At 36.6% G+C, this 13,766-nt stretch overlaps 1 protein-coding gene across 18 annotated transcripts in view; it reads right to left on the reverse strand.

Annotated features, from left to right (window-relative positions):
- The window catches only part of MPDZ (multiple PDZ domain crumbs cell polarity complex component), a 105,149-nt gene that overhangs the window by 14,485 nt on the left and 76,898 nt on the right, over positions 1–13,766 (reverse strand). For 11 of the 18 annotated variants that reach the window (XR_011091055.1, XM_068666168.1, XM_068666170.1 and 8 more), the window contains 10 exons: positions 11,844–11,945; positions 10,594–10,665; positions 7,721–7,883; positions 6,911–7,107; positions 4,776–4,867; positions 4,426–4,510; positions 4,012–4,092; positions 2,184–2,276; positions 2,006–2,080; positions 923–1,094 (listed from right to left, as the gene is read on the reverse strand). Coding sequence is in view for 17 of the 18 variants with exons in the window: in XM_068666168.1 (XP_068522269.1) it covers positions 923–1,094; positions 2,006–2,080; positions 2,184–2,276; positions 4,012–4,092; positions 4,426–4,510; positions 4,776–4,867; positions 6,911–7,107; positions 7,721–7,883; positions 10,594–10,665; positions 11,844–11,945 (1,132 nt within the window). In the remaining variant the exon portion in view is untranslated. The remainder of the gene's footprint in view (positions 1–922; positions 1,095–2,005; positions 2,081–2,183; positions 2,277–4,011; positions 4,093–4,425; positions 4,511–4,775; positions 4,868–6,910; positions 7,108–7,720; positions 7,884–10,593; positions 10,666–11,843; positions 11,946–13,766) is intronic. The other 7 variants (XM_068666181.1, XM_068666179.1, XM_068666180.1 and 4 more) reach the window with 3 other exon arrangements.

A 13,766-nucleotide genomic window follows, 5' to 3' on the forward strand; every position in this document is an offset into this window, starting at 1 on the left:
AAGGCTTAATGGTGGCCTACAGTTTCCTCACTGGGGGAAGGCAGAGACAGGTCCTGATTTGTTCTCTCTGGTGACCAGTGGTATGACCTGAGGGAACAGTGTGAAGCTGTGACAGGGGAGGTTCAGGCTGGATGTTGGGGAAAGGTTCTTGACAGAGAGGGCGGCTGCACTCTGGTCAGGATACCAAGCCTACTAGAGTTCAAAAAGCATTTGGACAACGCTCTCAGACATATGATCTGCTTTTTCGATGGTCCTTTGCAGACCCAGGAGTTGTAGTTGATGTTCTTTTTGGGTCCCTTACATCTCAGGGCATTCTATGATATTATGAACTTAGTAGTGATATAATTGTGTATCAATACTACTACTACTACTAGTCAATAGAAACATGACTCAGCAATCCTTGCAGTGATGTACATACGAATTAATTGTGAGGTTTCCATTAGTCAATTAAGCTATTAACTTCTCAGTGGTGTGTTGCTTAACCAGTAACTATCATCAATCACTTGCATCTCAAGTCTCCATTGAAAGGGGGAGACTGAAATTCAGCCAGTTCTGAACAGTGAGACCGCCTCATTCATTCTTCTGCTCTAGCAAATATGAGGTGAGTTTTCTCTCTGCTTTAAAGGAAATGGCTCCCACTTCTAGTCATCCATGATACAAGCACTTGCTACACACCTTTGGGACGCAAGATGAAATCCCTCCACCCTTACAACTCTACTACAGGCCAGTGGGAAAGCAAGAGTGAGGTCTTCAGCTTGGAGCCTTACTGCTTTATTTAGATGGATCTGTAATCTGGAAGTACTAGAAACTGAAGTTCAGGAAACAGTTGAGTGCATACAAAAAGAGATAATTTGTTTACAGGCTAGGTCTATATTTTTATCTCATAGCTCTAGTGAAGCTAGACAAACAAGGAGAACCTTACTTTTGACCGCTTCTGGTTCGGGTGAGCTGGAAGGGGGGACAGTTGCTGGTGGTTGGATATTCCTCCTCTCTGCTGGGGTAGTGCTGACCGATGCTGTAGTCAGGCTACCTGCCTCTGCTGAGTTGATTGTAAGCCTCACCATGGTTTTGGACGTCTTCAGAAGACTGATAAACTGAAAGATTAAGAGAAAATCTGATGAAGAATATATATAAATATATGTATATATTTGTGTATATGTATGTGCATATGTATGTATATGTATGTGTATACACATATACATATATATATATGCATGCATATATATATGTGTGTGTGTGTGTATATATACATACATATACAGAATATAGCTGGAGTATCACTTATAAAACAAAAATACAGAAAAATAACGATTCTACAAACGAGCTAGAAGTCACCATCCTGCAGGTTTTCTTCACAATGAACAAGGCCAAACATTTATGCTTTGATAATAAACAGTGTCAGAGTTAACTGTGGGACAGATCTGGCTGAAGTTATTCAATTAGCTTCCCTGAAACTCTGTCATGTTGTTATTTAGAAAGGGAAATAGCTTTCTCCACAGGGTTGAAGTATCAGGCTTGGAATATAACACAGTGATTGTTACAGACCATCCCCATGTATAAGCACAGTACATGACCTAATTTACCACTGATGCAACTTAACACGCATAATACAGACATTTACATTTTACTGTTTCTCATACTTTTAAAGTGTTACATATGAAAATACATTATTCAGAAATAGTTCATGCCTTTTATCCCACATCTAAGTGCCTCTGATTCATCAGATCTGAACCACAGGGAAAAAACAGCCACATGCAGAGAAATGCAGAGAAAGACTATTTATGTAGTGCATTAATACAAAACAGCAACTGAGCTCTAAATGCAGGATTTATCTTATTCTACAGTAGTTTCCTTATCCAGACAAAGCCTCTAGATATTTGGTTCATTAGACAGCTTTGAAAATGAAATCAGAGTACAGTCACAAAAACCTCAGTGGTTCTAGACATATTCATCTCCTATATTTAGTGGTGTGATTTCAATGCTATTCTTGACACTTCAGAAGCACCTTTTCTACTGGATAGCCCACAACAATTTCATCATCCACTGCCAGGATCTGGTCCCCAACCTTGATTCTTCCATCCTGGAAACAAAATAGAAAAAAAAACAAACAAACTATGAGTACTACAGATGCTACTCCAAAAAACATTTTTAATTCCCTATATGGATTTAAAATGTTCTCACACCTTTGCTGCTGCACCATGATCTGTTAAGCTCTTAATAACTACTCCATTAATTGTGTCTTCCTCACTAATGGCAATTCCCAAACCTCCTTGATCCTGGGATAAATAGAAATATGCAAATAGTTAGGTACTGCATTTACCAAAATGCTAGAATACATTCAGAAATAACTAGTGAAGCTTGCCGACGTAACAAAAGTTTTCACAATGCATCAATGTTTTCCTTTTAAACTAATTATTTCTGAAATAGCAGATTTTTCCAACCTACAAATAGTGCATTGGCTACCAAGACAGTTAGCAAGACAAGTCTGAAGCAAATCTAAATTCAAACTTATTCTTCTTGAAACTCTGTACATCAACTGTGATTCAGTTGTTAAATTCATAAACAGACATAAGAATTACAGTAAATCACAGAATGGCTAAGGTTGGAAGGGACCTCTAGAGGTCATATGGTTCAAACCTCTGTGCTTAAGTAGAGACACCTAAAGCAGGTTGCCACAACCATGTCCAAGCAGCTTTTGAAGATCTTCAAGAAAGGAGACTCTACAACCTTGCTGGGAAACCTGTACCAGTGCTCCATCACCAGTACAGTAGAGAATTGTATCCTGACATTTAGACTGAATCTCTTGTGTTCCAGTTTGTGCCCAGTGCCTCTACTCTTGGCATTGAGCACCACTGAAAATACCATCGGTCTCTCCTCTTCGCACTCTCACTTCAGGCATTTGTACAAATCAGTAAGATCCTCCCTTCAAGCTGGACAGTCCTAACTCTTTTAGCCTCTCCTCATAGGAGATGTGCTCCAGTACTTTGATAATCTTGGTGGCCCTCTGTTGGACTCCTTCCAGTATGCCCAGGTCTCTCTTGCACTGGGGGACCAAGAACTGGACACAGTGCTGCTGGTACAGCCTCACCAATGCTGAACAGAGGTGAAGAATCACCCATCTTGACATGCTAGTGGGATTTAGCCTAATACAGCCAAGAATATGGTTAGTTTTCTTAGCAGGAACTCAGAACATTTGGAAACTATAGACTAAGGTAAAACTTCACGATATAGTTTAAATTCTCTATTTGAAACCACAGAAAGAAATACATACAGCAATGGAAAACATAGCGTATGGAAAAATGCATGCTCATCCCTTGAAATTAGCAAATGTTTGGGACAGAGTGAAATTTCCCCAGTGTTTTTAGCTAGAATTAAATCATCTGGATACCATCATCTCTAAGATACTGTGCTGGTTGACAAGGGAAGGCTAGGTGCCTTCCAAAGAGACAAACTTGTGAACCTTTGTGAAGTCTAGTCTTATGTCCACTGAATGTGACTCTTCTTCCCCATGCCAATAAGCAGGAGCTTATTTTTTCTACCCTCATGTGGCAGCTTCACAGTTATGTAACACTTGGCCATTTTCTCTCAGCTGCACAGTTTCAGCAAAATATATATATTATTTTCAGGGGATTTGCTGCTTATACTCTAATGCTAATTAATTTACTTGGAACAATGCAGGCAATGTTTTACCTTAGGCAGCAAACAAACAAACTCTCTGTTCAACTATAGCAACTAGTTACTGAAAATTTTGTCATTAGGTCAAGAGATGACTTATTTCAGAGTTACGGATCACACAGAGAATTTATGTGAAGTTTAAAAGGCAGTCATTACATCAGCAAAGTTTTTGGTTCACTCACAAAAACAAAGAACAAAAGACCCCTAGAAATCTCTATCGTTACTTCTAGTAAGCAAGGGACAAAGTTTGTTTCCCATTAAGTGGGACTCCGTTACAAAAAAATCAAGCTGGTGAACACAAATGTGGCTGGTGTAAATTTAATTTTCAGCACATACCTTAGGGAGTTCCACATACTGAATATTTTTATACGAACTGAAGTCAGAACTAACACTGGAGTTTCCAGCACTGGGATCAATCTGATAATGAAAACACAACTGTGAGCAGCTGTTTTCAGCATTTTTCATCAAAATGAACTAGCATGCATACATTTAAAGTGGGACTGGTCATTTTATGGATCCATTTAAACTGCTATAACCCTATTCATGGCAGTATTAGATTTACTTCTCAGATAGGTGAACATAAAGTAAAAAAGAAATAGGAACAGTAAATGTAGCAGCTGCACTAAAATCTCTTTGTTTTTCCATTGGATTTCTTCTTTTTTTGTAGTATTTGCTAAGTAGACAGAGTATCCCTCTATCTAGAACAGTGTCAGTATCTCAGTCAAATGAAGAAACAAATATTTACTTTACCTCTTGGTTTTGAAGAGTCCCTGAAGTACAAGCCTCTATTGACTTTGTAGGGCAAACGGCCATCTGATTTACTGCATCTTTATTTCTAAAATAGATTCAGTTACAGCATACGGTAAAGCAATGCCATGTTTCTTAGAACATGTTTAAGTCTAGATCTTTTTTTCTGCTTTATTTGTGGCAGTGCCAACACAAATATGAAAACAGAAAACTCAAAACATATTTAAAAACTACTAAGAATTGGGTACAAAAGCATACCTATCTCACCAAAGTTAAAAAACAGAAACATCCCTGCGCAAGAACTTGAGCATATTAAACATGTTTTTTTAATAAAACTTTTAAAGACAACTTACCTGATAAAGATAATTTTTACTTTAGATGGTGCACATTTGATTATTGATGAAGCATTCTGGTGAGTCCTTCCATAGAGCATTTGCCCATTTATCTGTGTAAAAGAAAGTAGAAATTATTTCCGCAAGTATTCCAATTCCCTTAATCCTTTGATTAGGCTTAAAAAATCCACTATCCCACATCAGTGGCTAAAACAGGAAATGTATTAAAATTAAGGAATATGGTGTGTCCAGTTTTCACTCACTTTCTTTAGTAAAAAAAAATCCTTATAGTTTAGTTTCAGTCTAACACTGTCACATAGCTAAAAATGTCATTCTCTGGGTTGTACAGTATTGACTTAGCACATCGTCTGTTTCCTTTTTTTGACTGATGGAGCAACAAAGCAGGGCCATGTAAAATTCTAACCAAAACAAATAAATACATACCTTCAGCAATAAGATTACTACTCTTTATTGAATCACAACTGTGAGCAATGCACTTTATGCAAAGGAGTCTGAATGTTGCTGCATTTACAATCTGAAGATTTGACCTTAGAATCATTGTCTTCATTTAGCTGAGCAGACTCACTGAAAGCCCCTGAAACTCACATGATTCAGATATGGCTGGAGATATCAGTGTGAACTTGCAGAATATGCAAAGCCATAATTGGCTTACATTTTATTATGTTTGTTCCTGCAAATGGAAAGCCACAGTGGATAAGTCCATTTTAAGAATGGGGAAATTATTTGAAAAGGACTGCTTGGACCCACACAAAGGGTAAATAGTACAACATACACCAAGGTAGTACAAACAGAAGCAGAGACGCAGCAAACAGGAAGCAACAGAACGAAGACACTGAACTGAGTGTTGAGTCTAACAGCAAACCCTCAGCTCCCATGCAAGCTGTACCTACTAGGCACTGTCACAAGATTACTGAGCCCTACCATTTACACTTGAAATGACAATCCAGACACAGTAGTGCTTCCAGTGTTTACCCTGCACTTATGAAGAAACATAGTCAATCTGTCAGCTGGGGGATGAGACATGATCCACCACGGCTGATGGGCAGCAACTCTGGAACCTGAGGAGCAAGCTTAGATGCCCCTTTCAGAAGATCCTAAGAGGATCTCTTAGCATTAGGTTTCAGGTTCACAGTAAGTTTATATGAGAACTGGCTCAGATAGATGTGTTTCAATATGTTCTAAGGATATTCAGCATCTGCAATAGTAAGGTTTTTGAACTTTAAAGCTTTAACTGAATCAAGAGAAACACCTAGCATATAACATTGGACTCTGCAGATAGCAGGCATGAGGCTAGGTACCTCAAAAAACAGTAACGCAAAGCCGCAGACAGGCTGTAGGAGTTCAGTATCACCCTCATGCTTTATTCAGTCCCACCATGCCTTTTCAACTACAGTGCATTATTAGACCTCAACATACAGTTCTGAGGTTACAGAAAAGCAGTTCTGTGATGGCAATGTTAACTACCATAACTACTGCTGCTGGACTGGTGAATGCTGTAACAGAATACATCTGCAAGAACATCAGTTGAACTGTAGCAATATAAAAATAAACATTATGCTCAAACATATTGAGAATGTTAGTTGCATAGTCAGTGGTTGTGTTCCTTCGAAAAGCCACTAGAGAAGAACTCAAATTTGTCATGAGATGACAGTCCTTGATACAAATGGATCTGCTCCTATTTCCCCTATTTAATTTCCATTTCATATTTAACACAACGTTAACAGCATTCTTATATTACCACATTTCCACTAGACAAAGAATTAATTATAAAGTCTTAAGCACTCCACAGATGGATGGAGTACAGGACTTCAGTGTTTTCATGGTCCACAATGCATTGCTCTTCCATACATCTCCATGACGCAGAAACTGCTGGATCCCATCATTTTTATCCGCTTTAAACACACAAGCACATGCACTTTTACTCCATACTACTGTAACCAGGAAGAAGAAAAAAATCCCAACTGCAACTATTTCCCATACACCAGCATATATATTTGGTAGCCAGTGTTGTCAATGTGGGTACCTTGGGAATTTCAAGGTCTACTGAAAAACACCTATTTTGCAGCAAGAATCTTATTTTTGTATATATTTTAAGTCAGTATGTTTTGTTGTCAGAATAAATTGCAAGAACTCACCTCTAGCAACTCATCTGCAATCTGTAACCTGCCATCTTTGCCAGCTGCTCCATTTGGATCAATTCCCACTATAAAGACACTCATCCTGGATCGGTCTTTGTTACCAGCAAGACTAAGTCCCAGACCTGTCCTTCCTTTTTCCAGCTCAATCATGTGTAGCTCCCCTGGTAGATTTCCATAGCGCTGCATGATCTTTTCTAAATGTAAAGGTGTGGGCAGCAGAGGTTGGATTTATATTAGAAAGTCTCACAAACCACCCAGACAGTCATGAGCAATATCCAACAGTATCTGATAGCACAATTCCAAACTAGATGAGAAATTTTTAACTATACACCACACTATCATTTCAGCTAAGTCTTAGGTGATTTCTAGTTCTATGTTTTCTTTCCAACTTTGGAAAACAATAAATCTTTTCTTAAAAAAAAAAAAAAAAGACTTTTAATGTATAAAAGCAATAATTTTAACTCTCTTTACTCCAAAAACACTTCAAGGAACAGGAATTACAAGATTATATATCACTGCCATCAGTTCCCTAGATTACACTGAAATTCTGCAAATAGTCCTGAATGAGAAATAGTCTAGACAATGGAGGAACACAGAGATCGAAATGCAATTTAGAAGAACAAATTACTTCTGTATTTTACTTTGTTCCTCTAATCAACCACAAATGAAAGCTGACAACAAAGCTTAACACCCAAACCACAAAACACACAAGAACAAAGTAGTTCAAACTGGACACCCTGTATTTTCTGCTACAATGTTATTTCAACAATGAATATTTGAAAAAATGATCATCAAGGATAAACTTACTCCAGCTGTAACCGAACTCATCCTCTTTCTCCACATCTTCTTGGACTTTGCTGGAAGATGACTGTGTAACATCACAGCTCATTCCTGAAAATGCTGGAGGAGGGGGCAGAGGCAAGTTACAAAATGAAGTCTTTTCTGGCTCTGAATCTGACTGACTGAATGCCTGTGGAGAATAAGAAAAATGCAGTGGCTAAGCAAACGCAGACTCTGCGTAAGGCAACCTAGTATACAAAAATGTCAAAATGTCAATGACTATAGCTTTGAAGTTTAAATACCAAGCAGCTGGAATTCTAAATGAGTAACACGGCACAGAAAAGCTGCAAGAGATCAAAGATGGAAACAAATGCTATGCGAGGTAAGAGAGAACTTCACTCCAAAATGTGTTGAGAAGCATACAGAACCAACAAGAAAAGCCCAATTCAGTAAAGTTTTATGTGCCACTTCACATGTCAGAAAAAAGTCTCTTGTGAAGACTCAACTTATTTTTTACAATATGCCGTATTTGTAAAAGACTTCTATTGTATTTTATTTTTAAAAGCTGCCACATGTATTTTTTCTTCTGATATGCTTGGGAAGCCAAATAGGAGAAAAGGGAGCTCAAACAGAGAACTTAGCGTTTTCAATGGAAAGGACGATTTAAAAACAAAATTAAACAGATAACTGAAAAAATCCACAGTAACTGGACTTTCTCAGTTCTATTTACTGATTTCCTGTAAGTTACATGAGGGAGATCAAGTAAAGTAAGACAGAAATTAAACCACAAAGAAGAAAGATACTTTTGGCCTTGATGTATGTCATAGATTCATGTTCACAAAAAATTAGAAGTATAAACTACTGCAATATAATGCTCAAATGCCATAATCTAATCTAGCAATCCTCCATTCCTACCAAACGAATACGGGAACATGGACTCTGGTCAAGGATTTGGCTAGGCGTTTTAATTCGTACCATTTCACCTGCTCAGAAAAACACACGGGCAAGGAATTCATGCCTGAATATCATCATTCTGAAGCTTATCTATGCCCTAAAGATTTTGTTATTTAGCAAATTGTCTGGTGATAAACAAGATTTTTTTTCAAGAACTAAGGCATTCCAAGTGTTGCACTAGCTTCATAGCCCTGTTCTTATCATTTCAGTTTTCACCTGAAATATGAAATCACCTCTACTACAAAAAATTTGAATACAACATCTCAGATGTTGTCTCTGGGAGCCAAAAACACTGAGATGCTTTCCTTATCAGATGCAACAGCACACAGAATAACAATATACACCTTGGAAGACTTCAATCCTCTTTCAACTAAAGATGTTGAAAAAACCTATAAAGTTAACAACTTTGTGGCACTGAGATTTAAGGAAGTTCCAATTTCACAGGAAAAATTAGTTCTTTTCATTCTCTTTTTACTACAAAGATCTAACGAAAATGAAAATGCCATATTTTGGTTCCCTCATGCTGCTTCTGCTTGAAAAAAAAATATTCTCCTTTCATTCACAAAGTTTGCTTGGAGCTTGATGAAGAAGTCTTTAAATGTCAAATGCCTGGAAAGTATTAATATGGCACACAAGCCAATGATTTACATTAAAATTTCTGATAAATGCCATGTGTTTTTCTTTTGTATCATTGTATCAGCTACGCTGGTCTGTGCTTGAAATCTAAGGCAATGCATATGTTGTGTCACTGAACAACTTACAGTTCATGCAAATTATACTCTAAAACAAAAACCTCAATTGAAGGAGCAAAATTACAGCAAAGAAATTGTATCCATCAGAATCTGAGAAGGCTGGAAACACCAGTTAATAGCAGAGCAATTATTTTTTCATAATAAAAAGTTCATGTATTCAACATGGAGAAAACTTGGTGGCAGACCTCTACATTGAGCATGGATAAAAGGGAAAGTAGTTCTAGAAGCACTATAATTTTTCAGAGTGCTTTCTAGAGGTTTAACTAGAAAGCTACATACAGAAAAAATGAGGAAACAGTGTGTGAGCAGACCAGATTGCTAGATCTTACTGTAGTCTCTGTGTTTGAAATAAAAATCAGCATATCAATTTACTGATGTTCTCGGTAAATGACAGTGCTTCCAAGAACTTTGCAGAAATAAAGAAATGACAAAATATGACAAAACCAAACCAACTAACCAACCAACAAAAAACAAACAAACAAAAAAAACCCACACTGCTGTCAAGGTCTTCTGGAAAAAGATATACGTGTGGACATATGGCTGTATCCTGATGAGTACTTAGGAACTGCAGCTGCAGCCACTGTGATCTGACTGACAGAAAAAGTACTTGTTTCTGTATCTGTATGAATGTATACATACATCTGAGTATGTCTGATTTTTAGGAAAATGCTGAAATGAAAGTAAAAGCAGGGCTCCCTTGTGAAGAGGGTGAGGAGGGTGTTCCTATGCAATTCAGACACTGGGGACCAGGTTCTGCCTTCAGGACTCAGCCTGTCACATGTGCACATCTATCAACAGGAGCTGGCCCCTCAGTTTATGCACACATAAGACTTTTGCTCCCTGAATCAGGCCATACACACACAGAAAAAAAAACAAAAACAAAACAAAAAAAACACTAAAATGCTTTTTTTAACTCATGAAATACTTGCAGTATGCCATGGCACAGTATTTCATATTACATTACTTAAAACACAAAGCATCATACAGTGCATGAACCCATTTTGCTATCAGGGTCACTGATCACAGCCAAGCAAATATTAAAAGTGGCAGCAAACTTGGAGCAAGTATCACACTATCACTTTCAACATAGGAGGCACAGATAAAGAAGAAGCAGTACTTCAGGAGGTATCACAGGCCATGTACAAACACACAGCACACATACAGTATGACCCGCTCACTAGAATCAAAACAAACCTTGAATGGTGTGGGAGCAAAAGGGTTAGTTGGGGAACAACGGAAGGTAACCCTAATGGGATTCGATATCTCCTACAGCAACAGAAAACAGCAATCCATATGTTACAGTACCTTTGGCAATACGCAGCATTATTAATGACAACTCGATTTCATTTTATTAACTGCAGTAGATTTATTAAGTCCATTTAAAAATGGACAAAATTACATGGGGGGTTAAGGACCCTGATGCAGCAAGGTTTCTTACTGTACATGAACCTTATTTCACTACTAAGGAAGCTAACAGACATGGCAAAGACCATTATCTCAATGTAGAAACTGCAAAATCTTTTTTTTTTTTTTCTCTAAAAATATGTGCAATTTTTTTGCAAATACTTTTGAAAATATAGAAAATACAAGCCATTGCTTATGTTATGTTACTACTCCCTTTCTTTTTAACTGTAACACAGAGAGATTTCAAAAACATACATGCAATTATATACCAAATATTGTAAAAGTTCAGTGTACATTTGAGATATCTGACAGACTACAACATGGAAAAGAGAGAGGTTACAATCACTCCCAAGATGTATAGCCGGATAGAACTTCTATTAAATCAGAAATGCATGCACAAAAGAATTAAGCCTTTATTTAATATTGTTAGAGGTTAATTCTGTCCCCAGTATAAGTAACATGCAGTAAGCACTAATCACAAAAAAATAGAATCTAACTTTTTTTTCAGATTTCCAAAGATGCAAGTATTCTGTTCATGGTGCATTAAAAGAATTTTCAAGAAGCACATTTTCAGCATCATAAAGCAAAAGCAGTCAATGTTTGTTGTTTTTTCACGGAGGGGGCAAAAAAAAGTGGTATCAAAACTGTAAAGTTCAAAGCACATAAAAAGAAAACAAAGTAAATAGAAGCAAAACACCTCAAACTGATGAGAGATTTATACCCAGGTGGATAATTTAATAGATCCCACATGGACTGATTTTGTAATTGGTAATCCACTTCTTTGGCAGCTCTCATTAATTCAGCTTCAGCGTTTAGGATTAACAGAGCTGACATTTCGTAACTTCTTTAAAACTTTTTTTCTACTTGCATGCATGTGTGTCTTTGCCTTCTTAATTCACTACACCGAATTCCAATCCTTGTTAGCACAGTATTTCACCCAAATTTCTTACAGTAGAACTTAAAAACAGAGACACTAATAGCAAAGAAGCACACATATAATGTTTGGTGAGTTAAAACCAGACAATGAGTCATCATCCAACCTTGTTAGTGTTGAACTGAGAAGAATCAGCAAATGGGTTAGTGCTGCTGAAGACAGCTGGCCTACAGAAAAGATTGTTCTGCGGGAAAGGCAGGGAAGGGTTCTAAAAGGAAAACATAACAGAAACTGAGCAAAATTTTTTTATATGAATGCTCTGTGACTCATGAAACAAAATGTATTTATTTACTAGTTTGTGCTAGCCAAGCACAAGATCTCCATTTCATATATTTTGGTGCAGTCAGGTAAAGATAGTATTTGCTCTGTACTTTTAGGGTGTACACCCAAGTATATCAGCTACATTTAGCAGAAAGTAGATGAAAAGCATGGATCCTCCTATCTGTTCTAGCCCACAAAATGCTTAAGTGCATTATTCAGCATTATGATCAACATAAAATTTACTTACTGTGATATATGTACAATTTTGCACAAGTATCTCAGTGTATGGGACACTCCTACCCATTAGCTAACTAAAATAGAATTGTGCATTTCTAGATCAGAATGAATCCAATTCTTAGTCATAATGCAGTACAAATTTAGGTTTAGTTTTATTTGGAAAACCACAGATGAGTTCTCATCATCTGATTTATGTCTTGTGGTAACATGTTCAGTGTCCTTTGCAAAATAGAAGGTTGAATAATTTTAGATATCTCTAAACAGAGTTAATAATATAGCTCACTTTGCATCTGTGTGCAAAAATGTGTGATTTCTTGAATTTAATAAAATGAAATTCTTTGGTCTTCTCGTTAAACAATGTGAGGTAGTTCCTCTCATTATTTAATGCAAAAAGTTTTCATATTTAGATGAAATCAAAAGGTGTATTTTGGTCATTTATATTCCTTACGTAGTTTTTGTATTGTACTCTGTTTTCAGATCAGAAACTTTTTAATGAAGAGGGAACAACTCTGACATTACAAAGTATGTTGGAAACATTGTCAAATATATACTTAAAAATAATTTCTATATTACTTGTATCCGTGTAGCTATGGCCTAAATGTCTGATGTCTGTATGCTTCATGCTACTGGAAAATAAGAAGCATCCTAAATGGAAAGGAATGTGAAAGGCTTGCAGCATCAACTAGTACATTTACATCATGGTAATTTAGTCCAGATATATGTTGCAGTTTAAAAACTTTCTTAAACTGCTTTTTTCTTTTAAACATGTCGAAATGTAAAATGCATTCCTACAGATTTATTCTCAAATATTTTGCAAAGCAAAATGCAATGCAATTTAGTAAGACAACACATTTTGGTTCTACAGTGTCTTCAGAACTGAGGAGACAGAGTTCTGTATGAACAAGATTTCTTCATTGACAAGCCACTCATTATCAACAGGCAGTTTCCCTTCAGTACAAGATTTTCCGTTTACACATGTAATTCACATTTGATGTCACCTTTTGTAAAGAGAAGGTTGGGAAATGTAATTTACCATTGTAATGATCCTATTACACTAACAGTACATTAAGCCACTGCATAAAGTTATAAACTGTATTTTGATTAACTTTATGCAGCTAAAATAATTATCACAAACATTTTATATACAAGCAGTGAAGTCCTAGTAAAAAGGGATACACAGGATCAGCCACAGTAATTCAAAATCTTGCCTTTTACCTTCTGTATTGATAGCATAACACCTAAAATATAACTGCCAGTTCAAATTATAATCCATGCAACTGCATCACATTATTTTGGTCTGCTTACCAGGACAGAATATGGGGCACTTATTTTTGTCTGAACAGGTATGTTTTAAACAATGTGCATAAAGCATGTCTTCTTCTACAGTCTACAGCAAGCAAAACAAGTGCTAAAATAAAAGGTACTTTTCTTTTCACTTCTTTTTGCAAAATAAAACAAAAAGTAACAGAATAATTTTGCTTTTTTTATTATTATTGTATAACTTGTGTTCAGCAATTTATTAATGTGTCCA

Source organism: Anas acuta, chromosome Z (genome assembly GCF_963932015.1).
Source record: "Anas acuta chromosome Z, bAnaAcu1.1, whole genome shotgun sequence".
Taxonomy (NCBI): Eukaryota; Metazoa; Chordata; class Aves; order Anseriformes; family Anatidae; genus Anas; species Anas acuta.